General features: G+C 44.0%; 2 protein-coding genes across 3 annotated transcripts in view; both read left to right on the top strand.

Annotated features, from left to right (window-relative positions):
* The window catches only part of LOC135244883 (inactive tyrosine-protein kinase 7-like), a 94,518-nt gene extending 88,839 nt beyond the window's left edge, over positions 1–5,679 (top strand). Inside the window, exons 16-21 of one of the 2 annotated variants that reach the window (XR_010327084.1) lie at positions 337–569; positions 956–1,036; positions 1,594–1,745; positions 2,235–2,413; positions 3,585–4,738; positions 4,835–5,679. Coding sequence is in view for 1 of the 2 variants with exons in the window: in XM_064317541.1 (XP_064173611.1) it covers positions 337–569; positions 956–1,036; positions 1,594–1,745; positions 2,235–2,413; positions 3,585–3,745 (806 nt within the window). In the remaining variant the exon portion in view is untranslated. Of the gene's footprint in view, positions 1–336; positions 570–955; positions 1,037–1,593; positions 1,746–2,234; positions 2,414–3,584 lie in introns of both variants that reach the window. The other variant, XM_064317541.1, reaches the window with a different exon arrangement.
* Positions 5,680–15,306: 9,627 nt separating this feature from the next.
* LOC135249563 (serum response factor-like) overlaps positions 15,307–22,414 on the top strand; it is a 43,127-nt gene continuing 36,019 nt past the window's right edge. Inside the window, exon 1 of the mRNA XM_064325174.1 lies at positions 15,307–16,469. Within this exon, the coding sequence (XP_064181244.1) occupies positions 15,810–16,469 (660 nt within the window). The 5' untranslated portion in view covers positions 15,307–15,809. The remainder of the gene's footprint in view (positions 16,470–22,414) is intronic.

Here is a 22,414-nt window from a genome sequence, read left to right as displayed (position 1 = left end):
GTAATGAAAAACTGTTTCATTTTTGTTTTATTTTTATGCGTGTATGTATTTGTCCGTGTGTGTGCATATTTGTGTGTGTGTGTGCGCGCATGTTTGTGTGTTTGTGCGTGTGCACGTGTCTGTGTGTGTGCGTGTGCGTGTGTGTGTGCGCGTGTGCGTGTGTGTGTGCACATGCGTGTGTGTGTGTGTGCGCGCGTGTGTGTGTGTGTGTGCGCGTGTGTGTGTGTGCGTGTGTGTGTGTGCGCGTGTGTGTGTGTGTGTGCACATGCGTGTGTGTGTGTGCCTGTGCGTGTGTGTGTCTGTGTGCACACGTGTGTGCGTGGGTGTGTCCCACAGGTAAGGGCGAGTTTGGGGAGGTGCTCCTGGCGAAGGCGCAGGGCATCGAGGAGGGCGAGGAGGAGACGGTGGTGCTGGTGAAGAGCCTGCAGACGCGCGACGAGCAGCTGCAGCTGGACTTCCGCCGCGAGTTTGAGATGTTCGGCAAGCTCAGCCACGCCCACGTGGTGCGGCTGCTGGGCCTGTGCCGCGAGGCCGAGCCCCACTACATGATCCTGGAATACGTGGACCTGGTAGGCACCGCGCCCAGGGGTCAGAGGTCAAGGGTCAGGGGTCAGGGTCACACACACACACACACCCAGGTCCCCTTTCACCTGCCATATTCCCAGGCCTCGCACCTCGCCTTTATGAAAGAGGAGCTGCGTGTGACAAAATGGTGGATCTTCATTCCCAGGCTTTTTAGAATGTTAGCTTTTGGCTAGCCGTAATGTGATTGGTTAGATTTACATTTTTTTGAAGGCATGTCATTAACAGCATTTGGATCAATTAATTTGTACAAATAAAAGTGTTTTAAGGAAATAGATTTTAATAATCAACATCAATCTGATGTCTTTTCATGTAAGATCAAGTTGTTGCTCATTGGTCATTGACCTCCACTTCCTGTTTCCCACACCTACAGGGGGATCTGAAACAGTTCCTGAGAATCTCCAAAAACAAAGACGACAAAGTCAAACCTCAGCACCTCAGTACCAAGCACAAGGTGGGTGTGCCAGTGTTAAAGAGCACAGCATCACCCTTCTCTGAAACTAGCAAGTCATTTAACCTGAGCCTGTCCTTAGTGCTTCATTTAAGTCTCTGTTATCATACTCAAACTCACACGCACACACACACACACTCTCTCTCTCATTCATGCACACACACACACACACATGTGCGCGCACGCACTCTCACACACACACACATACACTCACACACACGCACACGCACGCTCTCTTTCGCGCATACACACACAATACACACACACTCACACTCATACACACACACTCACACTCACACTCACACACGCACACACACACGTGCGCACACGCACTCTCACACACACACACACATACACACACACACACGTGCGTGCACGCACTCTCACACACACACATACACTCACACGCGCGCACGCACGCTCTCTTTCGCGCATACACACACAACACACACAGACACTCACACTCATACACACACATACGCTCACACGCACGCGCACACTCTCTCACGCGCACACACACACACTCTTTCTCTGACCCTCTCCTCTTCCTCTCTTCCCAGTTGTCCATCTGCGCCCAGGTGGCTCAGGGCATGGAGCACCTGTCCAACCACCGCTTCGTCCACAAGGACCTGGCGGCGCGAAACTGCCTGATCAGCGCCCAGCGCCACGTCAAAGTGTCCGCCCTCAGCCTGAGCAAGGACGTCTACAACAGGTACCGGCACCAGCAAGGGTCTCTGAGCACATTCGTTTTGTCTCTGCTGCCACCCGGTGGCCAGACAGCAAAATTACACTTTAGTGTCATTCACATGGCCCCAGGGCTCTGTTACTTTTAATACGTTCAATAAAAGGTAATTACAGGTGTTTCATTGGTTGCGCAGTAAAATGCATAACAAATACATTTCCTGTGTTTATAAGTTGCACTTGACCAAAATCTCAGGTATAACCCTGTGAAGTGAGAAACGAGTGGGGGTAAAACTGAATATCCATGAGAACTAACAAGAACATGTAGGCTACAGTACATATGAATTTCTGATTATCTGACTGTCTGTCTGTCTGTGTGTCTGCCCGCACATCTGCCTCTCTGTATGTACGTCTGTCTGTCTGTGTGTCTGTCTCTGCCTGTCTGTCTGTCCATCTGTCTGTCTCTCGGTATGTACGCATGTTTGCATGTCTGTCTCTGTCTCTCTGTCTGTCCACGCAGCGAGTACTATCACTACCGCCAGTCCTGGATCCCGCTGCGCTGGCTCCCCGCCGAGTCGGTCTTCGAGGACGACTTCTCCACCAAGACGGACGTGTGGTCCTTCGGGGTCCTGATGTGGGAGGTGTTCAGCCAGGGGGAGCTGCCCTACACCAAGATGAGCGACGACGAGGTCCTGGAAGGTGAGAGAACAACCCCACCCGCCCCCCCCCCCCTTTATTTCTAAGCACAGGGGAGCCAAACAACGCCTGTTCTGCAGTTAACATTCACTCCATGCTCTCTTCTGATTGGCAGTTCATTAAGTGGATGCACCCCCTGCTGATTGGTAAAATGGTTGCCAGGTTTCTTATCCAAGCAACATGGTCTCCAGAGGGCTAATTCAAAAGTCTGCTTTAGCCGGCGATATAAAAAAATGTGTTGCTTTCAAAAAAATAAATAAAATCTCAGCTGAATAGAATACTCTAATATTACAGCAAGTTGTTTGTTCTATTTGGTATTTATTTATAACTATTAAAATTATTTTGTTTGCATGTAAAGCTGTTCCGCTGGGCGTAAGAATTATAGCGATAAAAGTATGAATCGTTTGCTGGCACCCGCACCGGAGAATGTTTTATGGCTTTATGCACCCGTCAATCAAACCTACGCGAGCTTCCTGCAGCGCGGAGCAGTGATCGGCTGGGAGTGGGTTCTAATCTTAATATAGGTCTCCGAGAGATTCGAACATTGCTTGCGGTTGTCATCGATCATTTGGACGCTTTCAATCGTTTGTATTGGAACTATTTATTTAGTTTTGTTTCTATCCATCACGATCCAGAAGAAGGTTAATCTTGATGACAGGACGGCAGGCAAACTGGGCCTGTCATCTTTATTTGACAAACTGCTAGATTCAGATCATGACTTAGTGAATGAAGTCTTGATGCTTTGACTGTGTGCCTGTGCTGAGCCGACCAGAGGAGGATAGGTTTCCCCCTTGTGCCTGGTTTCTTTCCGAGGTTTCTTCCCATCTGCCACAGGGAGTTTTTCCTTGCCACTGTTGCTTTAGGCTTGCTCCTGTGGGGGTTTAGGCCAGGGCTGTCTGTGAAGCGTATTGTGAAATACGCTGTATAAATAAAATTTGATTGATTGACTGTGCTGCAGTATAGATGTGTGAATGGATTTAACTGTGTGTGCATACATACTGTCTGCATACATTACTGTCTGAAGAAGTCCGGACAAGAGTAACCCATCTAAAGAAATCAAACAAAGCAAATAAATGTTTCTCACTCTCTCATGCTGTATCCGGTGTTTCTCACTGTACCCTGTGTTTCTCACTGTACCCCACATTTTTTCACTGCACCCCGTGTTTCTCCGCAGGTCTGCAGGCTGGGAAGATGAAGCTGCCGGCTCCAGAGGGGTGCCCCTCGAAGGTGTACAAGCTGATGGGACGCTGCTGGGCCCCCAGCCTGAAGGAGCGCCCCTCTTTCAGCGAGATGGTCAACGTCCTGGGCGAGGTCCCCACCGACAGCAAAGTCTGAGAGGGGCTCCTGCTCCACCCCCACTGCACCCACCCCCTCCCCCTCGCCTGCGTGTGTGTGAGAGTGTGTGAGAGTTTGAGTGTGTGTGTGTGTGTGTGTGTGTATATGAGTGTGTGTGAGTGTGAATGTGTGTGTGCATGTGTGTGTGTGTGTATGTGTGTGAGTGTGTGTTTTTATGTGTGTGTGTGTGTGTGTGTCCATCCCTCACCCTTTCGCACTCACAGACTTAAGACTGAGAATGAAGATTCTGTGGAGTCTTATCTTACGACAGTTTCAAAATGCGGTAGAGGCGGGGAGGGGAGAAGAGAAGAGAAGAGAGGACTGTTTGTTTTTCTCTGTTGTGGAGACGTTTGTTTTTATTGGTTTTACGTTATTATTCAAACCGCCCAATTGGGCTCTGAGGACGTTTTGACCGGGGCCCGGTTTTGGGTTGGGCGATGGCACGGGGCAGTTTGTGCATTCCCGCACAGGACTCTGGGAAACTGCCCCCACCTCCCCTCCATCTGCAGGATACAGTACTGAGCTTCCCCTTGTCGCCCTCCACCAGGACAGCAGAACCACAGCAAGGCATTGTCCTCGGCAGCCAGGAGGGGGCGCTGGCAGGACCAAGCATCTGTCCTTGCAAATTCTGCCTCTGGACTGGAGATCTGTGTGTCATATTGTCAGGTGTGTGTGTGTGTGTGCGGAGAAACCTCAGGTGTCCGCTGCAAACTGTACGAGTCAGTGTTTGTTACCATATCAGCAAGTGTGTGTCGGTGTAGTCGAGCGTATTTCAGGGAAGGAAAGAAAGATGTTTTCTGTCTTTTCAGCCCGAGAGGAGATGTTACAAAAACTGTAATGCTTGTGTGTGTGTGTGTGTGTGTGTGTGTGTGTGTGTGTGTGTGTTAGTTAGTGTGTTTGTACATGTGAACAAAAGCGTGTGCATGCGTGTGTGCGTGTGGCTGTCATGATTTTCATGTGTGAGTGTGCGTGCGTGCGTGTGTGTGTGTGTTTGTACATGTGAACAAAAGCGTGTGCATGCGTGTGTGCGTGTGGCTGTCATTGTTTTCATGTGTGAGTGTGCGTGCATGCGTGCGTGTGTGTGTTTAGCAGTGTGTTTGTGTTTTCCCTTGTTTAAGCCCATGTTGTTACAGTGGACTCTTACTGTTGCTAGGAAACACTGCAATATTTTTTGCAGGACACACGGAGCCTATCTTTTTTCTTTTTAAAAAAAAAAAAAAAGCCTTTCTTTAGCTAGCTGAGGTAAACCTGTATTCAGCGTGCCATCAACCAAGCACCTGTCGTTATGTCACCGCAAGGCTTGCTCTGCTAGCGTCGCTAACCGAGCTGGACCAATCAGAACGAGCAACGCCTCAAGCGGTGATTTCTGTATATAATGTAGACACCATGCACTAACCACACGTACAGTTCAATTTTGTATTCTAGAAGGATTTTCAGGAACCAGTTTTATTACGAAGGTCCTGTTTTTTTATTGTTTTTGTTTTTTTTGTTTTCAGAACGGTACAGTTCATTTGTTATTTTTTATGCAGTTTTATGTACTTGGCATTTTGTAATAAACACGGCATTTTATAATAACATTAATGAAATGGGATGGGAGGGTATATCTGGTCTGACTAAACTACACTACACAGATTCAAGTGCCTGGTAAATGAAGGATTTCTTTTTTCAGATTTGACATGTCTTATGAAATGCAAATGCCTTGTTTTTACTCGTTTTTGTTTTTTTAAAATATTTTTTATACATTTAATTGTTTTTATTATTATTATTATTATTATGTTTTTATTCTTGGATATAAATGTGCAAAAATACACTCTTAGCAGTTCTACTTTATCTCAATGCTAGGCACCTACACCTAGACGTTTTTAAGTCTGCTTTTGCAATACTGGGGCAATGACTATACATGCTGCTCTCAATAAAGTTTCACATTTTGTAAATATTGTCTGGCAGTGTGTGTGATGGTAGGCTGTTTGCTTTAAGCACAGGCGGGGGGGGGGGGGGGGGTGGTGTGTCCCCTGCTTTCTGTTCCTACCCCCTATTACAGCTTCATTTTATAAATGCTGTATACGGCCATATACAATGTTCGCATCCAGTTTTCATTCTGATGGAGAAATAGTTTTAAAATTAATGTTATGTTCTTATTGAGTACAATAGTTCTCTGTGTATTTAAAGGTATTTTACACCGTATGACTATGGCTAGATTTTTGGCATTCATGGCTTTTGACCCTTTAAATTGTTAGTTTACTGAAGGGTCAACTACATAATACACTGTCCCAGATTACCAGTTAGTTAAACTACTTTGACCTTTGACCCTACCAAAGAGCAGGGCAGTCATTAACAGCCAATCAACTCGTTAGACACTGTATAAAGTGATAGTTAACACGCTGACTTCATGCTGAAAAAATATATCCACCTAAATTGACCCCAAGTAATTATTATAAATGCATCCCTTTTTATGTTCTAATGTGATTGTACTAGCCATCAACAATCATTCATTTCCTTGAATTTTTAAATACCACTACTTTCTTCTCACCACATGATGGCGCCACTGTGTTGAATGTGCGTTCTTTGCGTATTGAGGAAACCACTCTGGTGTAATAAATAATGTCAGAACTGCAAGCCCCAAAAGTACACATTGCAACCACAGTGGAATCATTTCAAACTTTATTTTCATTTAAAAAAAAATCTGTATGCAATACCAGAAGTTTAACTGAAAAATGGTTGCACAGTACTTACAGTAGAATTAAATTTCTGTGAAGATGAAAGTTTGAAGCTGAAATATTCTTTAACTTAATATCTAAGACATATTTAAAGATCACTGATACTCTTGCTTGAAATGTTGCCAAAAATTGATATACTAAATCATAGAATGTGATCATCAGGTGAAGTCACTGTGGTTTGTCTTTTCACATTAGAGAAGAGGGACTGACTAGCAAATATTTTTGTGACATGCATGCAAATCTGTCATCTTTCATCTGTCAACGGATGCATTATTTATTGTTTATAAAACTCCCTTATAGTTTTCTCTTCTATTTTGTTATGGTTAATATGATTTATTGTACTTGTGGCCAAATAACGTAATTACAATAAAACAAACAAAAAAATCAATCAGTAAAGGTCATGCCAAGGTTAATGGACATCAAGCACAAGCAATTCAAGAGATTTGTTCCACCATTGTTATAATGCTGGTGCCTTTCTTGTATTTTTAAAACCCAGACACTGAGATGCAAACTCAAGAAGGTAGTTCATATAAATTTAGACTTTATTTCAGTCCAGTCCAGACCTTTCCTGTGTACATCTCTCTGGTTTAAACGGAGAGAACGATCTCGCCCGACAGGGTGAGACCGAAGCAAGTTTAAGACGGATTACATGCCTCGGTAGATGTGAGGGATTTTAAACGGGAACTTTTTTACCCCAAAACTACCTCCACACAATAGCAATCAGGAACGTGCCTCGTCTAATGCCTTCCAGATGGAGGCGAACAGAGAGCTGCAGCACAAAGGAGACCAGAAGCCATCTTGTGTAAAAACCGTCGGAATCCAAAAAAACCTCGCCTTTTTCCTCATTGGCTGGAGGAAGAGCTAAGAAAGTACATTGAAATTTTCCAAACAAATAACAACGCAAAATTCTATGATTGCAGAGCTTGGGCACACTGGATCTGTTTTCTTACACAGCTTGAAGAGTGCAGGTTTGCCCGTTTGCGAGTTAAAATGGGCAAATCAGATTGTAAACATAAAAGGGGAAGCTTTGCATACTGCTTAAAAAGCTAGATTGCTAAAATATATAAATTACTTATTCGCTTGTAAGAAAGGAGAAGTGCCCAAGTGCGCAGTTCAGACAGGGAAGTGATTTAAGAAAATCAATCTTGTGTCATGTTTTTTTTTTATTACTTCAAGGTCTTTCGTGATTCTTCTTCTAGCTTACCACTTTTAACTTTTTGAAACTTCTGCATTCTCAAACAATAAAACAAAAAAAACGATAACAAAACAAGGAGTAAAATCCTCTAAAGGACTGTAGGTGCTTAATACAGTGATTTTTCAGGAAAGCTCTTGGTCCTGTGCAACTTCTCAATTTTCAGAAGAAAGAAGAACAAAATATTCAGAGCATTTAGGGTCCTCTAAATCTTACATTGTAAATCCTGTCTGCTTTTTCTCATCTTTAATCTCTATACCTCTCTCTCTCGGCATCCTGTTTAATCCCCCCATCCCTGCCCTCCCCCACACCCCCCCCACCGCGCTCACACACACGCACACAGTTCTGCCTCTTTTAGTAGTAGTTAATGTTTTGTATCTAAAATCCGAATCTGTGGCTCCAAGCCAAATACCTCAGTCTGTACATGCATATGCTGCTGTCCACAAAGGCCAGGCGTCAGATTAGGTGTGTCTCTACAGCAGTGGACTCAATTCTTCAACCTGATTTATACTGATGGATTTCTCTGCTTTTTAACAGGTCTGTCCATCCATGTTACCAAATTAAAATGACCAACTTCGCTGGGCTAATAACCAACTCAAAGTCTTTAGAACAGGTATGATTTACCCGTAAGAGTGGGGGGGTAGTATTCTTCTGCATTACCCTCATATAACTATATGCAAATAACATTAATACTGATCACAAAAATTGTTTTATTTTGATACAGTTCATAACAGAATTTATGGAAATTTTTATTATAACACTGGAAAAATAATGCAGATATCTGCTTGTCCTCTCAGCATGCTGCAGTGGAGATTCTGTTACTTATGTCTTCCCAAAAGAGAAGTGTAGACAGTCTGGGTGGCCTGTTCTCATGGTCTTGTCCCATGTGAATCTTAAAATATGAACTAAAATGAAATACATGTGCAGTTCTGCTCTGGACAAAAAAAAAAAAAAACGCGTGTTTCTGCTGAAACAGGACCTCTCAGACTCTCCTCTTACTCAGATGGTTGTAAAAGGTTTTTGGATTTATCTACGTATCGCTCAGAAGATCAGATTTTATCTCCGTTCTGGACGTCACCGCACTATCGGTGAAACCGGCTATGTTCATTTTGTTTTGTTACGGCTGCTGTAAAATAACCGTTGTTCTGTTTTAAGCAAACAGCTCGTAGAACCATTCTAAGATATTATTTTGCGTGGTCCTTCTGGTACTTTAGTTCTTGCAGACACATAAAAAAGACAAGCTATGGCATGTACTGTACAGTGGTTTTTCACTAACTGCATTTACATCAAATGTCCACATGTTGGAGCCATATCCTTCCTCAATGAAGTGAAGAAGGCCTATGGACAAAGCCGCTCAGATTTATTTTTTGTTTGTTTGTATGTGTGTGTGTGTGTGTGTGTGGCTGTGCCCCTTGCAGGCTGTACCATGCAACATAATATATTTTGTGAGCCTTTCATTTTTCTAAAAGTCACAGCTTGTACCGTCGTCTGTAAGCTGTGTAAAACAGGCTTACCAGACGTCTATTCCCGTGGACTGCGGTGTCTACGGGTATTTTGAGGCCTTTTGAGAACCATGTGTGTGGATTCTTTAGCCAATCAGTGAGGTAAATGAATCACTGGTGTTGAAACACACCGAAAACCGGCAGACACTGTGGCCCTCCGGGACCGGATTCTGAGAATTGTGCAGTAAAGGCAGCGGAATTCCGAATTTCATTTGAATGATGTATTTCAAATACTCATTCAAAACAGACCATTTGGGATTCTTGTGGGTTTGCTCTGAGAAACCCACACCATTCGACCTGGGACAATTTTTGTACATGGTTAAAATGCTAAACATTCAAGTTAAACATAATATTTAAAAATGTATTGAACCAGGAAATTAGTATGTATTGAACCAGGAAATTTTAGATGTAAAACGCACTCTTGATGATTCAGGATTTATAGGATTGGACATTATAAATGGCATCCATCACCACTCTTGGTTCTGCCAGATGTAATTAAATTTATAATTAAAAAGCAGCTCAATTTTGCTGTATTGGAAAAGCAAGAGCCAAATGATAAATGATAGAGATCTTTTGTAATCTAAAGAACATCATGCCTACCATCTTGTTCTTGCAAATCCCATTTCTGAGCGAAAAGCCTAAAAAGAATTTTATTAAATTCTGTATACATGCAGTTGTCCATGGACAGGCTACTCTTATCGCTATTACTAAGAATGCTGAAATGTATCATTCAATTTCAGTAACTTATATGGATGTATAGTGTATGTACTTATTTATGTAAGCATTTATATGGCTTTTTATTGTTTCTGTGAAACATTTGGGAAAGTTTAGTTAAGTTGGCATTGTTTACATCAATAGTTTGGAACACAGAAAGATATTGTGTTCACAATTGTTTTATTTGTTATTTATTTAATTTTATTTTTTTTACAGATTTATAGAGTGCATACTTTGTGTGTGTGTAAGTTGGCTTTTATTTTTTTTTACATTGCTAATACTTTCATTGAGCTGTAAGTTCAATAGCTGTCTAAATGACAATAGCAGAAACTGAAATGCAATATTGAAAAGGCTTTATGCTTCTTGAAGCAATATTCTTAACAGATAGCACTGGATTACGTAGGTTCCACTGGGGTTTGAGCAAAGTTAAATCCAATATATTCAAAATGGTTATTTAATCGTCAAACTAGTAATAAAACTGAACCATTTCCACCGAGAAAAGTGTAGTCATACTATGAATACTGCAAATATAATCTTGTCTTTCTCTATTCTCTAGACTTCTATCTGTGAGCACTTTGGTATAGATCAGCAGTCAAGGTACTTTGAGCTTGAACCCGGAGGTTGCCTGTTCAAATCCCAAGAGGGGCAATGCCGTTCCACCGTTCAGCGAGAATCTGAATTGTGAATTTTTTATTAAAATATCCGCTGCCTGAACAAATAGTATCAAATATGTATTATGTGCAAGTTGCTTTAGATAACGGTGTCTGCTAAATAAACAATGTGCTGCTTTATACTGATTTCAGGCCTGCTTCCCTTCTGTAGAGAACAGAGACCAGGCCTTCCTCCTTCTCCAGGTCCCCTGTTTCAGATTATCTTTGCTGTGCGGCTGTGTGCGTTAGTTACTGGAACACCCCAGGGACTGAGTCTTTGCTGGGTGAAGCAAGAGCAAAAGAAAAAAATAATAAAATAAATAAAAACGGGATTCCCACGGTGCTTTCTCTTTTCCGATATCTCTCTGTAGATATTCGGTAGCATCTTCAAGAGGGAGCAACGCTCAACGGTAACAAAAGATCTTACTTTGGAAGAACTTTTCACAAACCCCAAAGGTACTACGTGGAGTAACCATGGAAATACACACATGTGGATTAGCGGAGCAAGCAGTGACAGGAAGGGACAAGCGATGCATCCGCAGGCGATGCAGCAATGTCAGGATTCACAAACACAGCCACTGAAGGCCTGCCTCTTTGGTGTGCATTTTGGTTTCCCCACCCTCTAACACTTACTGTGTAGGTAATTCAGTGTTGGCTGTAGAATTGGGCCTCTGGCCAATGTCATTTTACGTACTTCTGATGACTGTGTCACGGTCTGGGTTGGCATGGCTACCCTGCTGTACTTTCTAACTAATGTTGCACGTATGCTGTCTTTGATCAGCGCTGTCAGCCTGGTCTATATCACAGTTACGCGGTCATGGTAACTGTCTCTGGGTAAGAGTGTTGGCTAAAATGAGTACAGTGTAACCCTGTGTAACATGATGGGTATGGAGGTGGCAAATCAAATGTTTGTTGTGTCAGTCACTCAACAACAAAAGACTGAGCGTCTGTTGGTCTGTCTACAGGTCAGCCTGTCTGTCAGGTCGAACAGGAACACCTCCCGGGAGAATTATGGGTATCTGTTTTGGGAGGGAAACATAAAGTGAGCAGACTGTAGAATCGAGAGAGACACTGACTGTAGACATGTAGACAGAGGGTTTTGCTGAACATGATTTCTCATTAGAATAACCGTCTGCCAGAGCAGTTATTCTAATGCCCATATTAGGCTGTGAAATTCCCCATTCATAAGCATATCCCAAGATGCCCCCCCCATCCATCCTCCCTGCGCCCCCAAGCCCCCCCAAGCCCCCCCCCCGCCCCTCCTTGACATGCAAATGAGCCCTTTTTTTGTCGTCCGTCATCCTCCTGGTTGTTCTTTTCTGAAGAGTCCTCAACACAGACGCCTGCCTCTTTACCTGGCCCTGCTGCACTGATTGGAGCTTTGGCATCATTGCCATGGTTACTGGCAGCCACGCAGACACACTGACTGCAAGCTTACCTGAGCTGAGATTGGGCACTGCTCTATCCAGCACACCTGGATCAAATAATTAACTGAACTCTTCTTTTTTTAACCTGTAATCAGAACAACATTATTTTGTTTGTTTACCAAGTACAACAAACAAAATAATGTATAGTTGTCCTGCCATACTGTATTAAAAAACATTTCCGTTCCTTAGTGAAACATAGGCAACATTCTATCTGGATATGGGTCATAGAAAATATATTTTCTCATTATTAGTTGATCTTGGGGTCAAGAAAGTATGAATATCCAAGAAACTCCAATATTAGGGGATGAAAGCACATAAGACAAATGGCAAATTAACAATGGCAAATATGACAGCTATACACCTAACTTCAACTAACTACAAACATTGGAGAGGCAGAACAGACTGTAACTGCTATTCTGAATTCAAACTCTTTGGCGCAGCCAATCCAAAGGGGATCTAAATTACTGGACCTGGATTACCTTCAGCAACCATAAACAAAATGGCATGTTCCAGCAGCAGTCAATGTGTGGTTTCAGTTAAGATTAAGTATCAGTCAAGCCAGCTGAAATCAAGGCAGATTCAAGATATAAGGTACTGTCTACATGCAAAATACACACAATGCAAAAACACACACACACGCATGCGCACACACACATCTGTATGGCGTTAGCATATATTGGCTCCTAGTTCTCTAGGAACTCCTGTGCTGCGTTTTCATGTGTTTCAAATGGTTTCTGTATCGTTCTGCGCTACACCAGCTCGCAATATTTGAAGGAAGGTCTAATCTGATTTAATGCCGCATCCATTTCAACTGTTTCTATAGCAACTAGACAGTCTGGCATGGTTTGAGGCCCTGAGAAAGTGAGAGAGACGTGGAAAAGCCTGACAGCTTTATTCACAGTTTTGATGCTTTTGCCAAAAAAAAAAAAAAACCCTTCTCTGTTCTATCAGTCTCCTCACAGTCCAAGGAGTACTTTTGCCACGCTTTGTGAACAAACAATTCCAGTGCACTGCTTTATAACCAGACAAAACGATCTGAAAAAATCCACAGATCACCCTCCATTTGAATCCACCTCGACAAACCGCTGTAAATAAATGCCATCCATCTTTTTTAAACTGAGAAAAAAATGTCACATGGTGTGATTGATGCCTCACGTTTTTATTTGTCTTCCAGTTTGCTTTCTTCGGCATGTTTTTTTACCCCTCATATTCATATAAAAGCCTTCTTTTTTTAAATATGTAGCTCTGGAAAGAGCCTTACATTGCTTTCACCGCTTAATTGATTCCCATCACATGTCCTTTCATGTGCAAAAACCCATGTCTATGTTAACATATCAAAGCTGTATCGTAAACACAAGAGATGCTTTTTTCGTTTACATTGTTCCTGTCGCTCTTAATTCAGTGGAAAGCTGTATAATGCGTCATCACAGATTTGTTTTTTTTTCATTAACATTAACCCTTTAAGGCATAAGATGGCAAATAAGTGAGTAGAATGCTCTTAACTGAACATTCTACAGCCGATGTAACAGTCACTACTGGTGATTGAAAGGAAAGGAGTTCTAGAACACTGACTTAGAATTTTGAAAAAACATTCTAAAACGCCTACTTTTCAAAAGGTTAAACAATATGCTAGCTAAATGGTATTGTGAAAAACACACAATGGCTTACAAGGGTCTTCAGCAGGGATTTTCAACTGGTTTTGATCCAGGGATCCACAACCAGACTCAAAAACATCTCAGGGACCCCCATCATACATTAAATTGCTTACCAAGGGGTGGGGGGGGGGCATTACAGTACAATACAATCACTTAGGAGATGCTCTTACCCATAGCGCCATTCAGTAATGGAGAACATCAGTGTTAATCTCAGGAATACAACAATGCAATATCACCAAGAAGACACGGAGGCCTGTAGTCAGTTTATAATGTTAAACTAACAAACAACAAGTTGCATTGTAACTTAAGACAGCACCACTAGAGAGATATTTGTAGGAGAGGGAAGGAGAGGGAGGAGCTCAGCATATAGACCTGCCCTCTCCTGGTGATGGTACAGCCAATCAGCTGCCTTCCTGTGGGGCTGGTAGCTACAGATGGCACAGGTAGACCCACCTTCATCCCAGACCACTGAGCATCTCACTAAGCTGAAAACCACTTGCATTATCTGAGTGAACTATACTGTAGGTCTTGACATGTACTGCCCATTTTTAAATTAGTACGTCTTGCCTGAACAGTAGTTACATTTACTTCATATAGTTTATAATTTACTATCAAGTGCACAGTATACATTCATTTTAGCTGTAGATATGATTATGTAACAACATTAGCAATAGCCATTACCTCATACCCTTATCTGGCTCTGCTCACACAAACTGTTAGCTATGTGGACTCAACCAAAATGCTGTTGCTGTTTTGCTTTTGGAATTTTTTTCCCATAAACTTTGTGACAATATTGAAGCAACCCAAAAATGCTAAACATTTACTACATAGCGGGGAAAAAGTGTCTGTAGGTCATATTGATTAACTGCCTATGATGGTATAGCCAGTTGAAATGGTATGATGATAGTTCTTGCAGCAAAAACTGGTCACTCAAAAATCAATCAAATATTTGAATGTGAACTTCACTGAGGACTCTACTATTTACATATTGTATCCTGCTTATGCTTTTGGTATAATTACTTTAGAGAGCTAGAAATTCTCTTTGGATGACAGCATGTTCATCTCAATGTTTTATCTCTGCAATTCACCTGGTTTACAACAGTTTCCTGGTTGTCTAATCAGTCTGAAAAGGATTTAGTCAAAAAAATATTACGGTCACCAGGAGTCACTCAAGTGCAGTTTTATTTGATTTTTTTAATCTCTGTTCATCTTATTTATTTTGCAGTGTTTTTTAACCGTGTTTTGCATGTAATGCTGTATAATGCATGTCTGCACAGTTCACTTCCCTTTCCCTTGTCTTTTGGGACACAATACTTTAAGAATTATTCAAATTAAAGTTATAAATAATTTAGAGACAGTGGTGCCTCAATATTTAAATATAATCGCAGCAGAAAACCATCTATAGTGTGCTGTTTGCCGGCGCTCATGAGTAAGGGTACTATCTTAACTCCAGCAAGTCACTGCATTCCGAAGTTAAGTGTGCATAATTTACACAATCACTAAAAACAACCGCTCGCGGCCCCTTCTCGATGACGTTTCAGTGAGCGCAAGCATTTTGGTATGTATTCTAATAAGCGTGGCTTTTCCGCCAATCGCCGCCGAGTTCAGATTCGCGGCAGCCAATGTACGTGCGGCGCTATGACTCACCATATAAGGAGAGTCAACGCCATAAAAGGAAACATTGTATCTCTTTATATGGAGGAAAGTAGATCCTGGGTTCACATATTCATCCACGCTGTCGTTGTTAATACAGGGCAGAATTGCAGTTATTTCACGCATACAATGATATAATGCATGATTGAGAACTATCAAACATGGCTGTACACTCAGCATAATTTTGAGACGGAAACAGGCGACATTTTGAAGTGTTTTGGTGGTGAACTACATGTCACCGCGGAATAATCGAAGGGGCGTTCTGTGTATTTTCCTTTTGGAGAAAGTGCAACGAGTTTTGGAAATAGAGGAGGTTGTGCTTGATTGAACCGCGGCGAAGGGGGTCCTATGGGACAGCATCACTTCTGAAACTTCTTTCACTATAGTACCTGGTTCTAAAAGGACCGGTTTCGGTTCAGTCCGAACTCGAACTAGTTGGTTTGTAAGCCTCCTTTGAGTGTTTGGTGTGAGCGCGCTTTTGTTACGATTTCCCGAACACACACACAAGCGGTCATCGGGTATCGGAGAAGACACCGTTGTCATTTGTGAATATAATGTTACCTAGCCAGGCTGGGTCAGCACCAACTGGAAACGGGTCAGCGTCCGGCACTGGTAACATAGGTCACGGATCGGGGATTGCAGGCACCGGGATTCGGCCCAGTCTGGTTAGCTCGGGGTTAAACGAAGTAGCCACTGGGTTCAGCGGTAGCCACGCCGGTGGGGCTGGTCGGTCGGGGGACGGGTCAGGGATGTTGGGGGGAAACGGAGCAGGGGTAGGTTCCAGGGGGGTGATGAGACCAGGCAACGGAGCAGGATTGACCACTCTGCAGAACACGGCGGGCGTTGTGGGCGGAATTAACACGGGAATTGGTACCCACGGCGGAGGCAGGTTTGACCCGGACAGACAGAGCGCTCCCCAGGTGTACAGTTGTTCCGAAGCCGATTCTGACTCGGGGGATGACGACGACCCCATGGGTTCAGCTGGGGACAGCAGAAGAGGAGTGAAGCGGGAGAGGCCAGAGATGGAGGCTGCAACTGCGGGGCCGGAGGTCGGTATTCCGCCTGGAGGTTATGGCGGGGTCGCTGGAGGAGTCGCTGGTGCAAAGCCGGGGAAGAAGACCCGGGGACGAGTTAAGATTAAGATGGAGTTTATCGATAATAAACTGAGGCGATACACAACTTTCAGCAAAAGAAAGACTGGCATTATGAAAAAGGTGAGTGTGTTCACCCACTTAATCTTTGCAAGTAGCATGACCAACATAAGCTAACTAACTTTAGTTAGCCTGCGGGCTGTGAAAGTTTGCCATAGTCCACGCCTGGCATGTTATCTGGATGTTAGCTAACGTTAATTATGTAAGTTATTAAATGAGCTACTTAGCTCCGTGCAGCTAGAGAGAAACTTCCATCTCGAAAGCTGACATTACCAGAATAACAGCAGTAAAGCTGCACAGGAAGCTATTTTCATTAGCTAAACTCGCAGTCTGCTAATTTTAGTGCTCGCGATTGTTGTGTATCTTGCTCGCTAACCTCCACTATCGATGCAGCCAGAGTAGATAACGCTGGTTTTCAAATGACAACAGCCCAGATAGCTAGTGCTTTGCCACCACAACAGCATACCAGAATCGGTCTGCGAGGAGAAGTCTGCGCTCATAAATTGGAGAGGATTACATTACTTATGTAGGCTACTCACGTGTAAACGAGCACTAGCTAACCGAGTGGCTATTTTTAAGCTGCCAACTGTCAACATTTGTTAATTGAACTTCTATAGCCAACTGTCGTCAAAAACTGAAGCAAGAATCCTTAGCTACGTGTGTAGATAACTTTGTCGCGACAAGCTGCAAGACGAATGCTTTTTATCAACGTGTGATGTTTATCAACTTGTGCGGGTTGGCTAGCGTGTTGTTGCTACTGCTAGCTGACTTGAGTGGCACCTCCACCACGCTGTCGCCAAGCAAGTGGAAGCCACTACTACCATGACTGATAGTCTGCTGCCCAAAATAGTAAAGAGCAATCCGCGTACCACATTTCACCCCGGCCCGAAACACGGCCTCAGCACTGTCACTGTTTATATTTGCAGTCCGTTCAACTGCACATGTTCAAGATCAGGTGATGTGCCAGCGATCTCTGCACGACCAGGACAGGTCGAGATAAACCCCCACCTATAGAGTATGCGCGTCGGGCCTCGGGGTCAGATGCTGCAGTTGGTCTAATACAAAATGGTTTCATCAAAGAGAACGATGGGCCTAGTCTGTTGATGTAATAGAAACGGCTTCAGGGAATTCTGTGTGGTTAAGAAGGTATACTTATCTGCTGTTATACTAAAAAGCAAAGCATCTGCTTTTTCTCAACTTTACTGTGCAGGAATAATGAATTCTATCTGGAACGATGTACATCCTGGATTTCAGTACAAAGTTAAATCCACAAAGGCTGGCGCCTTTCATTTCTGCCAGTGTTTTGTTCTTTCTTGCGTGTTGAATGCACGCCGTGTCTCATTCCATCCTGAGCAGGTCTTTGTGTCCATTTTGGCCTAATTAAGCCCCTTGTAAAAAAAAAAAAAAAAAAAACTGAACAGGCCATTTTTAGAGGTGTTACTTTAGGTGGTGTTATAATTTATGCTTTGGATTGGCTTTTCAGGCTCAGTGATACCAGATCTAACTCGTATGGACCACCACGCTCAACACAAAACTTGCAAACGCTGAGAACGAAAAGCACTGGCTGTGCGAAAGTGTGCCGAGACGAGGTCTGCATCCTGTTAGCCGCAGCGCACGTTTACAGTGCTTTGAAAGCTCAGATTCATCTGTCTTCCTAAGCGCATTGTGCGCAGCTCACAGAAGGTTTGCCGCGCTCCGAAATCTCGGAGACAAAGACAAAAAGCCCCGGTTCCCCCGACGCTGAGGCCTCCTCGGTTTTAGGGGTGCATCAGCAGCCAGGGCTGTGATGCTAACAGCACACAGTACCGTGCGTTTGGAAAGCATGGTGGGTGGGGGGATGTCGACGTGAAGCTGAACGCTATTTCCATGGACACCCTGGGGGTTTTACCTGCGGCTGAAGGTGTGCCAGGTGAGCTGCAGAAGTGGATCCCCCCAGCCGTGCCTCTGCAGACACACAGAGCACGGCGAGTTCTTCTATAAATCTTTAAAAAAACGGGCCGCCGGTTTAGACCCAAGACACCAGCTGACTGCGGGCTGACTGTGTGATCGACTGCTTTCACTGATCAAATAAAAGTGCTGACTAATGATCAAAGCTGGCAGCGCTCCAGGACCAAGGGTTGCAGATACCTTTGCTCAAGCCTTGCAGTCAGAGCCAGTGCTACCCTACCGCTGCCCATGTCTGTACCCTCTGTTGTACTCAGAAGCTTTCCTGAGGTCAGTTTCCCCATTCTGACTGTACCTCCAAAGAGTTTGTGTAGAAAGGTGCCAACTGGTCTAGGATTAGTGCTTCATCATTGTTTCTATGTCCACATGCTAGGGAAGTGGAAACTGATGTGGAGAAACTTGTGGGATAAATCTCCACCACCATCTTTGTTTCAGTTTCTTTAAAAAAATGGAAGAAAATAAACCATCTTAAGAAAAGGTTTGGGGGTAGTTTTTTATGTTGTTAATAAGCCAAACCTTTCAGTAAGGGATCACCCAGTCAGTGTAAAGGTTTAATTAAATGTGTTTAATTTGGTGCGCGGGTGTTCTCTTTGATAATGTTTGAATAATGGAGTTGGGTGATTTGGTGCACGGGTGTTCTCTTGGATAATGTTTGAATAATGGAGTTGGGTAATTTGGTGCGCGGGTGTTCTCTTGGATAATATTTGAATAATGGAGTTGGGTAATTTGGTGCGCGGGTGTTCTCTTGGATAATGTTTAAATAATGGAGTTGGGTGATTTGGTGCGCGGGTGTTCTCTTTGATAATATTTGAATAATGGAGTTGGGTAATTTGGTGCGCGGGTGTTCTCTTGGATAATATTTAAATAATGGAGTTGGGTGATTTGGTGTCTTGGATAAGTTAATATGGTGGGTGATTGTGCGGTTCTCTTGGATAATATTTGAATAATGGAGTTGGGTAATTTGGTGCGCGGGTGTTCTCTTTGGTAATATTTGAATAATGGAGTTGGGTGATTTGGTGTGCGGGTGTGCTCTAGGCCCTGCTCTAGTCTGCTTTGTGAAGAGGCAGTTTTCTGAACTGTGTCCAGAAAGGGCCTCCTGGCCCGGCTGGGCCAAGCTGAGCGATGCTGGTGATAGATAGCGGCCTGGTTCTGATTACCGTAACGTGAGGGATCTCGGCTCCCGGGGCCTTCGGCACTGAACCAGTAGCTGTGGGTCTCAGGCAGGCCGGTCTGTCTCCCATTAAAGCAGAATCTGCAGCGCCGTAATCTGCAAACAAATGCACACACATGCATGCACGCACGCACACACGCATGCACACGCATGCATGCATACAGGCGTACGCACAAATTCACACATGCGTGCACACAGACACACATACATACACAAACTCGCACGTGCACACAATGCAAATACACACATGCACACGCGTATGCACGCACACATACATATGCAAACCCTCTTCCACAAGGGAACAGAAACACGCACACACATTGAAATTACAATAAATGAGCACCAGGAAAATGTAGCTAAGTGAAATTCTGAAAACTAGGAACTGGTGACACGTGCTTTGCTTCTGATTGACTTTTGTACATGAGCTGAATAATGGATTATTGGATTATGGCAGACCAATTATGCGTATATGTATATTAGTTACATAAGTGGGCTTATATGTTTAAGTCATTAGGGCTGTTTTTATTCATATCTGTCTGTGATGAAAGACTTTCCTGGCGTTGCCTGGTCTGTCATCCGTTATGTGCAAGTCAGAAGACGGTCTCATTTCAAAACCACCTGAAATGTGGAAGTAATAAAAATTCATCATTTGACTGCTGCATAGATGCAACAAAGCATCATTCTATTTCGTTCTGAGCTGTGTTAACCCTAGCAAAGGGTGTGGTCTGTCCCGCCTCTTTCCCAGAAGTTTAACCCCAGTGCTGCAGTGTTGTTTTCGCGTACTGTGTTGGGACCGGTCTCAAAAATTGCCCTGTGGGTGTTGTGTATTTTCCCGGTAGAAAACGAAAAGGAAAAACCTCTTGTGAATCACGTATGACAAGCCTATTTGGCCCCGATCCCAGGTAAACAAAAAGTATTTCATGCATGAGTGATGGTCACCAGAGCTGATCCGGGGGGAATTCAGGTAATGCGGTCAAGAGTTCTGCAGGAAAGAGAAACTGGGAACAAAGAACAAAACAAAATTACCAGGATATACTAGATAATCAAGGTCTGTATGAGTGTTATAAAGCGCTTTATCTGTAAAAGCGTGTGTTTGTGTGTGTTTTAGCTCATCAGTACAAAAGTAAAAGTTTTAAACCATATTTTTGAACATTGCACCTGTGAAAGGCTTCAGATTACTGGTCGCTCGAGCTGAATTTTCACGAAGGTACCCAGAATGCTTCAGTCCATCGGAAGATCGTTGTCCTCAGAATCTCAGCCAGCCAAACCTCTGCATCTCCCTGCTTCATTTTGGGGGCCCCTGGATGTGGGGGGGGGGGGGGGGGGGGGGACTTGGCGAGGTTGGCGGGATTCCGTTTCCAGTATTTTCTTTGCGGCCGCGCGGTCAGTTTCCCTGCGCTAACCGCCGGGGTGAACCGGACCCCAGTGGCTGATGGGACAGGAAGTGAGGCGATCGTGGACCCTCCTAGCCGTTTTATGAGTGGCTGTTCCTGGCCTCTGTGTCCACTCCTTTCTCGTTATTCAGCTCTTGTGTTTTTATTGCAGGGGTACCGCTTAGCTAGTCCCCACAGTGCTGACCCCCGTATCGAGAGTGATGCAGGCTGTCTCTTAGTGCAGCGATGCACCATTTCTCTTTGCTGTAAGAGTCTGAGATGAGCGGTGTGGTCAGCTGTGGGGGTGGGGAGTGGGTGGGGAGGGGGTGTACATGTGACTACCCTTCAGCAATGGTTCATCAGTCATCTTAAAGATTCATCTCTCAGGGGTCAGTACCTCTGTCTGTCATATGACACGGTTCTTTTTTCCCCTGCTAAAATGCTTTCAGAGAAGAGAGGGAGAGAGGAGAATTGGGCACACATGTGTGCCCTGAGGTCAGGAAGATCCCAGGATTAGCATCTGCGGACCGAGGATGAGGATGGTCTGAAGGTGGTCACGCGGAAGGGCGAGTTCGCTGGAAAGTTCTCTTTTTGTCATCGTGAAGATAAAGGAGGGTATCGGTGACATTTATCGTTCTTCTTTCTTCCTCTTCTGCCTTCCTCTTCCTCTGTTCTTCCTGCGAAGTCGGTGTGACGTGACATCACGTCCTGCTTCAGGGAGTTTCCCGCTCGGCCCCGGGGTCCCACTGCGCACTCTGGTCTTCATTCCTTCTGTTAATTGCAACCGCTGAACAGTAACGAGCTGTTAATTGCTCTTAATTGGACACTCAACGTCAGCCGAAGGACTGTTTCTCTCTCCTGGCCACATTATGTCAGAAATGGCCATAATTCACATTCGCTGCCAAGTTCTTTTAATCAGAGCAGCTGATGCGTTCATTTTCTGCAATGTGCTGAATCGCTAATTATGACTTTGGAATGAGGTCATGTTTTTAATCACTTTAATGATGAACTGACAGGTGAAACCACTGGGGCCCTACCTGCTGAAGATGTGGACACCTGGCCACCCAAACGAAATGAAACTAAACTATGAAAAATGAGGAGTTTGGTGACATGGAAATGGATATGAGCCAAACTTGCATTACACTCTGAGAAAGACACTGTGGAAATGCATCAGCTGAATAAATAAGGGACACCCCTTGGTCTGGGGCTGTTTTTCATGGTTTGGGGTAGACCCCTTAGTTCGCGTGTTAGTGTCTGCCGTGTAGCCTAATCCTCTTAATTTAGTGGCGGTTGTCTGGGATCAGGAAGCATCGGGAATGACTTGCGTAATTTTTTTGTTGTTGTTATTGCTATTTCCTACATGGTATCCTTTTATACAGCTGGATGTATACTGATGCAATTTAGGTAAGGATCTGGCTCAAGGGTACAACTGCAGTGTACTGCCTGGGAAGCAAGCACTTGGGAAGGTGAGGTTACAGATTGTGAAGGCTGGTTTCCCTGTAATCTGGTTGGTTCTGATT

Source organism: Anguilla rostrata, chromosome 2 (assembly GCF_018555375.3).
Source record: "Anguilla rostrata isolate EN2019 chromosome 2, ASM1855537v3, whole genome shotgun sequence".
Taxonomy (NCBI): domain Eukaryota; kingdom Metazoa; phylum Chordata; class Actinopteri; order Anguilliformes; family Anguillidae; genus Anguilla; species Anguilla rostrata.
Note: the sequence above shows the minus strand (reverse complement) of the source record. Positions and strands in the feature narration are given on the sequence as shown.